The following is a 15,274-nucleotide window of genomic DNA, read 5'->3' on the forward strand; positions in this document are numbered from 1 at the left end:
ATACACACATTGTGAACATACATGACACACATGTAACATATATTACATACAAGTAAGGTACATGACATAAGTTGAACATACACGCAGATATGTCTCCACTCTATGAATACATATCTGTGTGTTCCGCACATACACAAAATACATGCACGCACACATGCACACATACACACACACACACACACACATAAAGAGGTTCCAACAGATGTTGGTTAGTGGTATTATACTCATCGTAACTCAGTGATCATCACTGTGGTGTTCTGGGTGGTGACATGGCCACAGTTCTGCAATTGAAGAAAAGTAAATAGGGTCAAAAAATGGAAAAGTCCTGTTTGAAACAACTTATACTTCTAATTTTATACCAAAGAATGGCTCTTGTGACCAAGTCTAGACCATGTAACCTTGGTAGTCGTGGAGAATTTTGAACTTATCCTCCTGCCATTTGCTCCCAGAGCTGTCCCATCATGGCATATTTCAGGAATGCTGCAAGTTGCATCCAGGGCCTTCTGCTTGAAACACAAGCTCTTGGCCAATTTAGCCATGTCCCCAGACATAAGCCTTTAATATGAGAAGCTCTCTGGAGGTCATTAGTTCATAGGTTAGAGGTGAGATTATGAGGTCAGTGAAATACATGGACAAAAGTCTGGGAACCAGTAATCCTCATAGACAGAGTCAGTGTCTACCCATATATCTTTGGACATGTTTTCCAGAGCCTTTATTAAAAGGAACCAGTAATCTTGGAGCTGTGATAATAACCATATAATAGTCCTTGAGGGTATTCATATGTAAAACAAAGTCACAAGGATTAATCAATACGACCCCAGAATCTTAAACCTCATTGGATCTCTATGGCTTCACCTCTGGATCTTATATACTTTATGAGGCGGGTTCTTGTCCTTTCACTATGTTGCTTCATTTCTATAAATGTAAACTCTGTGGAAGGGTCCAGGCTGATACAAAGTGCCATAATCTCATTGACTTGAGGCTGATCTGACATGGAGATCAATCTGATAATACTGATGTTATATCACTAAACACAACATGGGAGAAGAAACCACCTCCCTAGGCAAGTGAGAACCGTAATACCTAGGCAGAATCCCTGGATAAAAGATGCTTTATTTATCTATCTTACATGGCCTTTCCTTTCTACAGATCTCTAACTGAAACTTAGTAACTGATACTGGTGAAGAACAAGGTAACATGTAATAAGCATTGCTTAAACTAATGGATTCCATACTCTGTCTGTTACTTCTTTTCCCCATGATACTGGAGATAGAATCCAGGGTCTCACTCATGCTGACCTCACACTCTCACCCTGATGTACACCCCAGTCCTCCTTCCATTTTTCTCTCAAGAACCCTGGAAAGTACATTGTATTAAAATCAACAGATATGAGGTAAAAGGATCAGTAAGGGTCAATACCCAAATAGAACATAAATGACCAGGTTGTAAATGGGAGAAAACTTATCTTCACTGCCCACTGATTTCTAATTACATAGTTATTATGGATGTTTAAGAATGTGACCAATGATGCTGAATTTCCAAGTAGATCAGAAAAGATGAGAAACCTTATCAGCTCTACGTCCTGGCTCAGACCAAGGTCTTGATCCATTGTACAAAGATACATACTCTGAAGAGAGGAGTGTCCTCTCTATGAGGATGGAACCCCCTCATGGAACAGCAGGAAATTTCATTTATCCCAGTAGGTGTCAGTGAGAAAATTCCAATTCTGAAATGAAAAAGCAGACTCAGTCAAGTAGATATGCCCCTAGGTGTCTTCCCTCCTTCTATCCACCTTTCTCTCATCTTTGCTTCCTTCTTTAATTTTTATTTTCTGTTTCCTCTCCTCTCTTAGATCTCTCTCCCTTTTACTCTTTTACTTTCTCTTCTCAAACCTCCTCCTATCTCTTTTCTCTGTACAACTCTTCTTCCCATTTTTGGAACCTGTGAACCTCCGCCTACTTCGATTCAAAGCCATCACTGTCATCTTTATCCTTCTAGACATTGTCCTCCTGGTACTATTCCTAATCATTATACTCTTCTTCTTCTTTCTTTTTTCCTTTCTCCTTTACTCATTCTTCTTTCTTTTTTCTTTTTCCTGATAGTTCTCATACTCCTACTCTTGCCTTTGTATGTCTATGTCCCCTTATTTCTATCTCTCTCTCATTCTGAATATCGTTATTTCACCTTAACTAAAGTGGGCAGAGGGATTCAACAGTAGAAATGAGTAGGAAGAAGAACCAAGTAAAGTATTAGGTCTATTTAGATCAATAATATGACGAAAAAGGAACAAAAATTCGAAATTCAGAGTCTTCCCATCACTGTGGGAAAACATCCAAGGTATGTATATATTTTACCAAGGGAAACAGGATATTTTAATGCTTTTCCAATACTAGATCTGCTGAGGAATTCACAAAAACTTGACATTAGGAATGAAAAGAGAGGACACTCATGTAGAATGTTTAGTTTAAAATTTCAACCTCAGCCTATTGAGGTTACTTCTTGATAGTTTGTCCTAGAAAATCAGCAGTGATATCAACATATTTTTAGGAGTAGCTAGCATTAATTAGAATGTTGCTCGTAATTGAACAGTAATCAGTTAAGACCGTCTATAGATACATTTTAAATAATTTCAGCCATGGAAGCATTTTGCTCTTACAGATCTGAATCTTACACACTCACTCTTTGTATTTGGGGGCACACACAACTGCGATGGACTCAGGCAGCATCTGCTGGTAGCAAAAGTGGGTGTGTAGGTCCACACTTGATAAGAATGCTCTCTGCGTTGGATGGGTCTATGAAAACAAAAGAAGACAAGAATTGAAAGTAAGCATAGTCAGTCAGGTCTGATCCACCAAGAATGGCAAGCTCAACCAACTTCAACAAGTGGCCCCTGCTAAGATTGCTCAAATCATTCCAGAGAAACACTCATCTGCTAGGTGGAGAAGGAAGAAGGGACAATCTGCTTTGTCCTAACACATAAAACCCAAAAGACTCTGAGTATCTTTCTATCACTTTTATCTGCTCCCTCACTGAGAACAAGACTCTTTTATTCATCCATGCTTATTTATACCAAATGTCTAAAGGGTAACCATTTCAAGTTTTGACAGTCTGTTTCTCTGCTGCAAATAGCAGACAGAGTCTTTCCTCATCAACCTTTTGTATGAACAATAATAATATTGGTTCAACATCTCTCTGGGTCTTCAGGTGTCTGCCTTCACTCCTGCTCTGAACCCCATGTGATTACCCCCTATCTGAAGAGGAGTCCCTTCTGCCCTTCAGATGTGGTACTGTACTAATATCCCTTGATTTACCCCTCTTTCCTTTTCTTTCCTCCCCTTTTTAACTGGATCAACAATATAAAAACACATCAGGCAACTGCAGGGCAGAGTGGGGATAAATCCTGTAGATACTAAGCCAAGGAAAGCAGAGGTAAAAGTTATGTATCTAGACATTGCATTTCAGGTAATGTTGGCATGGTGGGAGTCACATGTAGGATGTGACCACTAATGAAATCCAGAAATAGATGGTGAAAGTGAAATTCAATCTGGATGAAGGAAGGAAGGAATTGGGACTAGACTCCTGGTAGGTTCCTGTTTCCTTCTCTAAGTTGTGTATGTACATCATATTTATTCAAGGAGCTATTAAACTGTGCTATTCATGTATGTACATTCACAAGTTAGCTATATTTTAAATATCACTCATTGGAAAATCTAAAGTGAAGTCAAACAAAAAGTAAAAACAAGAAAATCAACATCAATAAGATAAAACCATGTTCATACCACCGACAGTTCCCTCAAGTGTCAGTACTCTCTTAACCAAGTTCTGTCAAGAGCAGGCTCATAATTCTCCAAGAATCTAGGAATCAGATGCATGCCTTAGTAAGACATTGATAACAGATTCCAAAAATAGCCATAAATTTCATCAGATGACTTTTGTTTTGAGGCACAGTCTTACTCTCAGCTCAGGTTGGTTCTGAAGTCACCATCCAGTAGCCTCATCTTCCTGAGTGGTAAAATTCCATGAGGTTGCCAATGTACTCAGATTTCTAAGAATCTGCTAAACCTTGAAGTCTCTCCCTACCATGGCCTAAAATTCATTAGCCAATATGGTCAAAACCCCAGCAGGAGATATGAATACTCTCCCTGCTGGAGCCTGTCTGTGAGTCACATGCAGAATTAATTCTTCAACACTCCTTGCTGTGTGGCTTTGGAGAACCTCATAACCAATATTCATGCAACATTGTTGCTGTTTCATCATTCACTATGTTCCGTGTTCTCCTTGTTTGACCTCCACCTCAGCTGCCAGGGAATGGATTCTCTTGCAGCCAGCTCTCCCCCATTTACCACATTTCCTAGGCCAATTCCATGCAGAAGCCTCTAAGGTCCCTCCCCTGGTTTCTTCTGGCTTCTCAAAACTTCCTTCCAATGGCCATATAGATCTGATATCTGTCGATGCCTTAAATTGCACACAGTAAGAATTATCTCCAATTCCAATCTCAGTCCTTCTCTAAAAGCCCTATTGATCCCTATAAGAGGATCACTGCTATCACCATGAGCCCAGCTAAAAGCCTGCTCTGTCCCAGACGCATCAGCCTCTGGTCCTCATTCCTTGGATCCCTAAATCTCACTCTTCCTCAACAGATTGCTACCACCCACTCATTGGATGTTAGCAGCTCCCAAACCTTAACTGGTCTTCACATCTCAATCAGCCTTGTATCTTCTTCATTTTTACTTGTTGTCTATGGGTTTAGTCCTGAAATTATTTTACCCAGAATAACCCAAACAGTTCTCCCTCTACTCAAAAATCACCACTATTTTTTTCTGCCACCAAAGACAATGGAGATCATGGCTTTGATAGGTCAAATCAACAAATGCATGTTATATTTTTCTGATACCAAACAACAATCCCAACCAACAGAACTGTTCAATGATGCAGGAGCACAGTGTAGGTATTCAAAGTTGACCCCTCTCCCATGAACCCATTCTGGCCAATGTTTACAAGTCAAGTCACATCAAGTCGGCCCCTCTTCTCTGAAACTCACAGGGACTCAGATTTACATCCTGAAAAATGTAGTCCCAAATGCCTCATCTGAATTGGTACTAGGTTATGTGTGATTATCCATTTGTGTTACAAGCTAGACACAAAGGGCCAAATTTTGATTATTACATATTATGTTATTGAGTTAGACAAAACAGTAAGAATTTGTATTGAACTGAAAATCATGAAGCCACAGGAGACCACTTCAGAAATCTCAACTTCTCACGTTCTGAGTGTAAGTATATGTGATAGCTTAAAACCTAGAAATAAACCATGTGATTGTGGCTTACACCTTTCAATATTACAAGAAAAGCTTCTTGTTCTCTGAGCTTCAGTACTTGATAATGAGAGAATCATTAAGAAGAAATCTCTAGGCAAGTTGCTGTGTTTGCTTGAAAATCAACAGAAGTATGTTCAGCAAGGGCAAACACTTGAAAACCTCACAGGTATGATCTCTTTGGGTGTGTTAAAAGAAAGTACTTCTTCATAAATACAAAATACAATCATTACAAGTAACTCTCTTCTATTATTTAAAATACTGTAATTTATTATTTTGTGGGGACATGATCCCTATACCATGTTCTCTTACGCCCGAAGCAAGGTACTTTTCTTGACCCAGACTCTCAAGGTATAGGGACTTTGTAGACTTGCTTTGATTAAAAGGTAAAATTTAAAAAATAAATAAATAAATACAATAGGAAATGGTCCTATGACTCACTCTGAACACTATTGACTGCAAGTTTAAACAGAAGAATGAAATGCAGTGGATAGACTCTGTGCAGAGAAAGAATTAGGTAGGATGTTTCTAAGAGAGAAAAAAGAGATCCCTGCCAACAGGGAGGTTATGTGCTTACATGAATCCACCCTAAGGTGAGAAGCCCCAGTTCTTCTTGGATAAAAAACAGTTCCTCTTCATTGGTGGCATAGCAATAGTCAGGGCCTCCTTCCTGGAGTGGTATGACTATGTGCATGATATGGTATTCCTCTCCTACCTGCCAAGACAAAATTACTTATTAAAATATCCTAGAAGTCTCAATCCCACTAGTTCATAACACAAGTAAGTGAATCCCTCACCCAAGTGAATGACCTTTACTGTTCTCCCTCCCCTCAGTGTTTCACAATCTTGGGGGCTCTTGTAGGTTCTGTATAAAGGAACAGATGCTGAGATGGTACTGAGATGTCCCTCCTGGCACATCCTAGACCTAGACTCCTGCCTGCAGAACTCAACATGTCTGCTGAGGAAGCTGAGGTATTTATAATTTATATTCAAAGTTTTACCAGAGTAAGTGCTCAGACCAGGTACCAAAAGGAATTAAGTCCTCCTTTTCCTTTTAGAATTAGTCACCACACATGTCTATATGCCCCATTCCTGCCTATCTGTCTGTTTGTATGCTGGCCTGCTTTCTTTGCCTTCAAGACAATGTCTCATTCTCCCTGTGAAGTTGGTTTGAACTTGTAGGAAGCCTCCAGCTTCAGTTTGGAAGTAACAGGAATTAAGAGCATTAGCAACCATTACAATGAAAATTTCTAACTATAACATTGAAACAAATGGTTCAAGGGATTCTGAAAAGCAAACAAATACAAAGTCCTCAAATTCAAGATTTCCAGGCCTTGTCACCCACAGTTCCTACTTTCTGGTGAAGTCTATGAACAAAGACACTAGATATGTTCTCTGACAGTCATGGGAAGATAAGGGGAAGAAACAACCTCAGATCAGGAAGGACTTTTCATAATTTTACCATGGATCCGCACAAAACACCACAGGTCTCAATTTTCTTCTTAGTGTTCTTCCTTGCAGACTTTAGAAATTTCTCACATAAATCGTGAGGGAGGATCACAGGACGTAGACTTCTGACTTTCTGAACTGCAATGGAAAAGAGAGAAAAGTCTTAGGCAACAGGGCCTGCTGTTCATTAGCAAAATTCATCTTGAGAACCTGGGAGAGAAATGAAATGTCATTGAGATTCTCTCCATGAGTCCTTCCCCATAATGGAATCCCAAAGTTAGCCAGGTTTTGTTTCTCCAGGTTCTGGGTACAGCTGACTGGGAGCTGGGACCATGAACTTTATAGCCAGCTTGAGTGGATGGAGCAATAGTTTTGAATGTGACTGTGAGATGAGTGTAATTGGACCACGGAAGCCAAAGATTGAGACCATGGACAAGGAAATGTAACATTCTCTGTGGTGGTGCTCAGTGCTCCAGACTTCAGACACCTGTCCACCAGCATGTGCTTACTTTACTAGTGAGCCCTAGACTCACACCTGTGTGGCTGAGTCAGATGCAATGGGGACAGTTAGGTTTCAGACCGTACAGAAGTGCACCTGCCCTCCAGTTTTTCCCAACATCTGTCCAACTGCCCTGTGCTTTCCAGCCCAGGGATAGAGGCTTCTCCTCATTATATAATCTAGACATTTAGGTTCCCTTATCCCTCTTTATCCTCTCACTCTACTCTCTTTGTATCATTCCTTCCCTTCTTTTCCTCACCCTTTGTTCATTCTCTCTCTGTGCATGCTTTTCACTTTCTCTCTCCCTTCTTCCCTAGTATTGCAGCCAAAAGCTTCTCCCAATAAATCTGCATTTCTATACTATAACTTCATCTTGCAATTAGCTCATTCCTGTGTTTAAAAGGGGAACCAATTCCACACAAGTCTTCTCCAAGTCAGAAACTGTGCTTACTTGCCTGTGCTTTCCTCTGGGCCATTTTCCCCAGGCTGCTCGGCAGATGTTGATGTGCTTGGGGTGACAATTTTAGCATTCTCCTCCCTTGAACACTGCTGTGGTGGGCTGGAGGTTTGGGTTTGTACTGAGGAAGGTTGAGCATCCTTTGCTGTTACTGTTCTAGGTCCTTCTTCCCAACTTCTGTTTTCTTTAGGTCCATACAATGGAAAAAATGGAAAAGAGAGTCAACTGGAACATCCTAATTTATTTATGTAATTGTTTATCTATTTATTTATTTTTAATGTTAATTACTGTTTATTTATTTTATATCCCATCTGTAGCCTTCCTCAATTCCTCCCAATCCTACTCTCCCTCCCTCATCTGCTCCCTGCCCCTCTATAAGTTGACTGATAGGGGAGGGCCTACTCCCCTTCCATCTGACCCAGCTTATCAAGTCTCTTCACGACTGGCTGCAGTGTCCTCCTCTATTACCTAGCAAGGCTGCTTTTCCCTAGGGGTAGGGGTGGGAGGTCAAAAAGCCAGCCATTTACCTGTGCTTTTCTCTGTGTCATTTTCCCCAGGCCCTTTGGCAGATGATGATGTGCTTGGGGTAACAAACTTAGTATTATTCTCTACTGCACACTGCTGTGGTGGGCTGGAGGTTTTGGTTGGTACTGAGGAAGGTTGAGCCTCCTTTGCTGTTGATTGTAGGCCAGGTCCCACTTCTCCAATTTTCTTTTCTTTAAGTCCATAAAATGGATCAAATGAAATAGTGCAAGAACTGGAACATCCTGGTTTTATGTCCTCCCAGAAGGCTGCCTGCTCTGCTGCTTCCTCCTCTTTCTGCTTCTACAGGAAAAGGATTTAGGCAAATACTTGAAATCTCAGAAGTCTTGTCATCACAGAGATGAACAAAACTTAATTCTGTTCATGTCTGATATCTCATAAGCGGATCAATAAATCTTATGTGGTGGAAATCAGCCAGCACCCCCTTACTCAGTTCCTATATGGCTGTCTTTAGTAATAGCTAAGTCTCAGTCTTCTCTACACTCCATCCATCTTTGTGTGTGTGTGTGTGTGTGTGTGTGTGTGTGTGTGTTGGCTAGTATGGATGCAAGTACATTTATGTGCAAATGACTGTGGAGCTTATTCATTGACTCACACACTCTAATGGAAAATAACAAGACAATCCAAGGAGAGGAGGAATAGCTACCATATACTCCCACTGTCTCTGTGCTCCTCATACTGACCATCTCCATTAGGTGTTTTTCATATTCCCTGTTATATTTGCTTAGGAGTTTCCTCTTTAGAGTCTCAGCCCTGTCAAAAACGATGTTTAGGATCTGAAACACAAAATCAAAATGGAGAATTAGAATAGTTCTAATGTGAGAATAAAGGGGAATAAAACAAGTTGGGAAAAGCAGCAGTAACTCATGTACAGCTTGAACGCTATTCCCAGGCATCCCTCTTGTCTCTACTGCTCTGTTGAGGCAGTATCTGACCCCTTTTCCACCAAGTGTCAAGATCTCTGGATTTTCTCTGAGTAACACCAGCTTGCTCTGGCAATATTTGTTCATCAGCTTAGGCAACAAAGACCCACCTTGATGAAATTCGATCCTCTTCCATGTGCATCCCTTTTTCAGAGTTTTGGGCCAATGTTCAGTTTTTCCAAATATAATCTGAAGAAATAAAGGAGAGTGAATGAGAAGTACAAAAAATGTTGACATGTTTAAATTAGACCCAGAGGAAATTGGACCTCTGCATGCAGGATTTCAGAAGATCTTAGAGTTCACAGAAGGGCACCCTGAAAGACAGTATCAGTTTCCATCACAGTGTGTGGAAAGATATGTGCCATTACTGTAATATTAAACTGGCACATTCAACAAATATCAGCTGTTGAGAAGAATAACTAAACTGTTTGTCATATTGGCAATCAGGAGACAGCACATAATTAGGGCTAATAAACTACCAGATCCTTGAGGATACTCTACATGGTATCAAAAAAGAGGCTGAGATTCATAACCAAACTTTGGGCAGAGTGTAGGAAATATTTTAAGGAAGGGGGAGATAAAAAGACCAAGAGGAGCCAGGAACTCCTCAAGAAGAGAGAAAATATCTGGGCATATGAATCTTTTCTGAGACTGATTCTCTAGCCAAGGACTATTCATGGAGCTAACCTACAAACCCTGTTCAGATGTAGCCCATTGCAGCTCAGTGACCAAGTGAGTTCCCTAATCATGGGAACAGGAACTGCCTCTGACATGAACTCAGTGGCTGGCCTTTGATGACCTCCCATGAGGGGGGTGCAGCCTTACCAGGCCACAGAGGAAGTCAATGCAACTACTCCTGATGAGACCTAATAGACTTAGATCAAATGGAAGGGGAGGAGGACCTCCTTAATCATGGGTGAAGGAACATGGGTGAAGAAGAGGGAGGGAGGGTGAGATTGGAAAGGGACCAGAGAGGGAGCTACAGCTGGGAATCAAAGAGAATAAAATGTAATTAATAAAAAGAATTTTAAAGAACTCATACTCATGAAGTTCTTTACTTATGAGCACAGAACCTTTCATCTTTGTGTCTTTGAATAGGGAAGAAAAAATTGTGTATGAACTGCCAGAAATATGATTAAAACCTGACATTGTCAAATTCAGTAACTGTCAGCAAATGTGACAAACATGAACAGGAGAGGAGCATAAGTTAGACAACAGTCCCAGAAAAGGAGATAGAAACTGTTCTCACGTGAGGAATTTATGATAGAGAATAAAGGCTGCTTCTTCTTTTCCACATTCATCCAGGTCAGCTGCCATTTTGAAGAAGTCATCTCTCAGGCTCATGTAAAAAGCCTTGGAAAATTTTTTATTGATTTTGATGTCCTGCCCTAGAGCACTTAAGATCTGGAACCGCTCTTGGGGAGATAAACTGACATCATCGTGTCTGAGGATGGTCTAAGACAAAAGAGGAGACAGGAAACATCAAAACCCATCTCCTGCCATCCTTCCATCCTGCTGTGCCAGCTAGCTAGTACACAATGTTTGCTTGTATGTGCTTGTGTGTGTGTGTGTGTGTGTGTGTGTGTGTGTGTGTGTGTGTGTGCCACATGCATGTGTGCCAGCTTCTGTGACAAACCTCTCCCTAAGGAAATTTGAACAAATAAAATATCATTTGTTGTGATTCACCTCAATAAATTTAGTAAACAGGCATAGCATGGGATTGCCTTAATATGGTAGTAAAGTGGAAGACTCCGGACCTAGGATCTTTGTGCCCCTTGAAAATACAATGCAAAGGAGCAACAGAAGCAGCATGTAACTTGAAAACGGGTCCTTACAAACAGCCTGTTTATTGAGATTTGCACCATGACTTTACATAGCTGTTGGTATAATGTTCTTTTGGAATGTATATCATCTTGTTCATTCAAATGCTGATTTCTCTACTCCACTATCTGGTTTCAATCAGTAGGGACACCACAATGTAATATTCACCTCTGTCAAGTTTGTGTAAACATGTCACCATTTATTCTGTGTTGTCAATAAAACAACCACCCATTGCAGTACAATGGGGAGAATAGGGTGAGACATCCTGGTCCAGAGGGCAGAGAAAGGAAGCAGGAGGGTAGGGGCAGAGGTGAGCAGGTGAGAACTTAGAAACACATGGAGAGATGAACTGGACCTAAAATATTACTAAAAGCTTTTAGTAGGTTTATTCTATGTTATATGTCTATATGAGTGAGAATATACCATGAGTGTCTTTCTGCTTCTGGAACAGCTCACTCAGGAAGATCCTTTCCAGGTCCCACCACTTACCTACAAATTTCATGATTTCCTTATTTTTCATTACAGAGTAATACTCCATTGTGTAGATGTACCATAATATCTGCAAAGGATAAACCTAGTAAAATCTGTACATCTAAAGAAACTAATCAAGAGAGAGGACCCTGACTAAAATGCTCAATCCCCATCCTGAAAAGCAAAGAGGATGGACATCAGAAGAAGAAGAAAACAGGAAACAACCTAGAAACCTGTCACAGAGGGCCTCTGAAAGACTCTGCCCTGCAGACTATCAAAGCAAACGCTGAGACTTATGGCCCACTGCTGGGCAGAGTGCATGGAATCTTATTTAAGAAGTGGGAAATAGTAAGAGCTAGAGAGGACAGGAAGCCCACAAGGAGAGTAACAGGACCAGAAATTTGAACACAGGGGTCTTCCCAGAGACTCATACTCCAACCAAGGAACATGCATGGAGAAAACCTAGAACCCCTGCACAGATGTAGCCCATGGCAGTTTAGTGTCCAAGTGGGTTACATAGTAATGGGAAGAGGGACAGCCTCTGACATAATCTGATTGGCCTGCTCTTTGATCACCTCCCCCTGATGGGGGAGCAGCCTTACCAAGCCACAGAAGATGACAATGCAGCCACTCCTGATATGATCTGTTAGACTAAGATCAGAAGGAAGGAGAGGAGGACCTCCCTTATCATTGGACTTGGGGAGGGTCATGTGTGAAGATGGGGGAGGGAAGGAGGGACCAGGAGGGAAAGAGGGAAGGGCTTATGGGGGGATACAGAATGAATAAATTGTAATTAATAAAATAAAATAAAATTTAAAAATAGGACTAAAAGCAAGGATAATGGGTAAAACTGAGTGGTAGGAAACTATACAGGTTTGGAGATTTATGATGGAGTAACCATTGTCCATCATTGTGCTCTAGGTTAATTAGGTAAATCTTAGTCTCTGTGTGGTGATTTGGGTATTCAGAAGGTTTAGGAATAACACTGCTTAATCGAAATTCATATCAATAGTAAATATTAAATACCTACAAAACAGAGCTATGAGTGGTTTTGCACACATTGGAGGATTGTGCATACAGATAAAACCAGCACTCACCAGAGACTTCTCACTCATTCAGAGACTCACTCACTCAGAGACTTCTCCTGATATTACCAAGACAATTAGGGAGCACTTGAGCTTGGAGGAACCCATATCCATGTATTCTATAAATCAACCCCAGCTGAAAGCCTAAGGCTTTGGGATTGGGTGTTCCCTGTAATGTAAGTAGTATATATGATTCTCAAATCTTCAAGAACATCTGAGTGACAATGAGGAATGAAAACTCAGTTCCTACTGTTGAAGGACTTTGGGAACCAAGGCTGAGAAGCAGCAGAAAGAAACATAACTTTGAATACTGTCAGCACCTTGGACTACAGCTTTGCACAATCCTATCCTGAAAGTTTTCAGGAGAGTCAGGGTGATTGAGAGCAGAAATGCAAAGTATTCTAAAGACTACCTATTTACAGTATTGACCTCTTTTGTCTATCCCACTGACAGTGTAAAGAAAAGGTGATATGTTATCACTCTAGTTCTTTAGTTTAAACACATCCAAAGACACTGGGGTTTTAAATTTGCCAAATATGATTTCATGTAAATTACCTTTATGGTAAAGTGCAATGAGACTTACCACATTTGTTGTTCCAGTAGTGAAAGGTCCTTTATTATCTAGACATCTCTGGTGGTCTGATTGTCTAGGTATCACAAAGTTCCCTCCTGTCAACAGATGAAAAAGATTTTAGGAAAGGTGACCTTTGTTTCTCTGGGAATTAATGTTAATATACTTTAAACTATATTTAACTTGTTGAAATAATGACAACTATAGCCACAAAAATACAAGTTTTGTATCCTGCAATTTATTGACTGAGGCAGGATGGTAGTCACAACCTCCACTGAAGAGTGAACACTTAAAAACAATTTTAATTGAAAAAAACAGGAGTAAGTCATTGCTTTTCAAAATGATGAAGTCGTTACAATGAAGTTGGATTCAAGATGGCAGCAGCTGCATGCATCCTAAGAACGTTGGAGCAGCTATAAGAAGCCTAAGAGACCTATGAAGGCTCAGAGGAGATACACTGTAGCACAGCACAAGTCTACAGAGAACACATTATCTTCAGAACAACTAAAAAATGTCATGTCTATGGAGATTATGTTTTGAAAAAGTGGTGACATAAAAATTGAGAAAATAAAGACAGCTGACCAGAGCCCCATGCATCCGGCAAAGAAAAGTGAATCTAGAGCCACAGTAGCTGGCACTGGTGGAGATGGATAAGGGTTCATTTCCTGGATAGGGCCTCCTCAAAAGACCTCCACTGTCAGTGTTGTAGCTGGAGGCCATGGTGGTGCCCATGGTGCTTGCTTCATCCAGAAACCATGTGGCAGTGCATGTTCTCTTAGCCTCTATGCCAAAAAGAAGATACAGTTTAGGCATCTGCTTGGGGGTGGGGTCAGGATGAGGCAAGGTTGAACTCAAGTTATCTTTAAGGGCCTTGGCACTGAGAATTTGACCATGTTTCAATGAGTGGATGAAGAACACATATTTGAATTGATGTATTTTTTTTTATTTATTTTGAGTGTGACACATGGGTAGGAATGTGAATCTGGGAGCAATGGAAAAGGAGTGTGATGTAGATTGTATGAAATTCCCACATAAACAATAAAATAATATGTTGACAATTTTTACAATGACCTTTAACGTGGAGAGAAGATTCCATTAAAGGAGGGCTGAGTTTTACTTTGTAAGGCATGCTTTCCAGGTTCTCATTATATAGCAGAGAATTCTAGCCATGAACTAGTGGTTACCCAGCTACCTCAGACCATCATGAGCTCAGGTGGAACCTCTGAATAAGCAGTCCTGGCACTAGCACTACTTTTAGAGACTTTGTCTGGAGGACCAGAGCAGGAAACACAGCTGCTCTTGAGACCCACACAGGAAACACAGACCCATTTCACTGTCCTATAGGCCCAGTTTTAACTGTAAACACCAGGACCAGGAAGGTTGCTCACTGACCAATGAGTGGGACACAGCTGCCTATCTAGCCAGGTCATCAAGGCAACCCTCCTCACAGAGGGTTGGCAGCACTGGTGTGGAACAGCACCAGCTGTCAAATAGCTCCTTGCCCCTCAGTTCTCCTTTGACATACACCTCTCTCACCATCCCTCTGTTTCAGCCACAACAGTCCCAGGAACTCTCTGGTTTCCTTCAACTTTCCCTGCTCTTTTTTTAATTTTTTTTAATTCTTTATTAATTACACTTTATTCACTCTTTATTCCCCCCTGGGTTTCCTCCCTCCTCCCGTCTCAATGGCTCCCTTCCTCCACCATCTGTATGCATGTTCTTCCCCAAGTCCACTGATATGGGAGGTCTTCTTTTCCTTCCTTCTGATCTGAGTCCATTAGGTCTCATAAGGAGTGGTTGCATTGTATTCTTCTGTGGCCTGATAATACTGCTTCCCCCTCAAGAGAAGGTAATTAAAGAGCAGGCCAATCAGTTCATGTCAGAGGCAGTCCCTGTTCCTACTACAATGGAACCCACTTAGATACTGAACTGCCATGGGCTATATCTGTGCAGGGGTCCTAGGTTATCTCCATGCATAATCCTTGGGTGGAGTATCAGTCTCAGGAAAGACCCCTGTGAGCAGATTTTTGGTTCTGTTGCTCACCTTCTGGAGTTCCTGTCCTCTCCAGATCTTATTGTTTCCCACTTCTTTCCTAAGAATCCCTGCACTCTGCCCAAAGGTTGCCCATAAGTCTCAGCAT

At 41.0% G+C, this 15,274-nt stretch overlaps 1 protein-coding gene across 1 annotated transcript; it reads right to left on the bottom strand.

Annotated features, from left to right (window-relative positions):
• Positions 1 to 224: 224 nt before the first annotated feature.
• On the bottom strand, positions 225 to 13,865 carry LOC132655344 (STAM-binding protein-like). Its single transcript, XM_060388338.1, has 10 exons — positions 13,716 to 13,865; positions 10,435 to 10,640; positions 9,296 to 9,329; positions 8,946 to 9,038; positions 8,247 to 8,544; positions 6,777 to 6,901; positions 5,892 to 6,029; positions 2,680 to 2,792; positions 1,627 to 1,726; positions 225 to 281 (listed from the first exon to the last, which is right to left on the bottom strand). Exons 1-10 carry the CDS (start codon positions 13,863 to 13,865, stop codon positions 225 to 227), a joined length of 1,314 nt encoding a protein of 437 aa, XP_060244321.1.
• Between the last annotated feature and the right edge of the window lie 1,409 nt (positions 13,866 to 15,274).

This window comes from Meriones unguiculatus, chromosome 7 (assembly GCF_030254825.1).
Source record: "Meriones unguiculatus strain TT.TT164.6M chromosome 7, Bangor_MerUng_6.1, whole genome shotgun sequence".
In the NCBI taxonomy this organism is placed as follows: Eukaryota; Metazoa; Chordata; class Mammalia; order Rodentia; family Muridae; genus Meriones; species Meriones unguiculatus.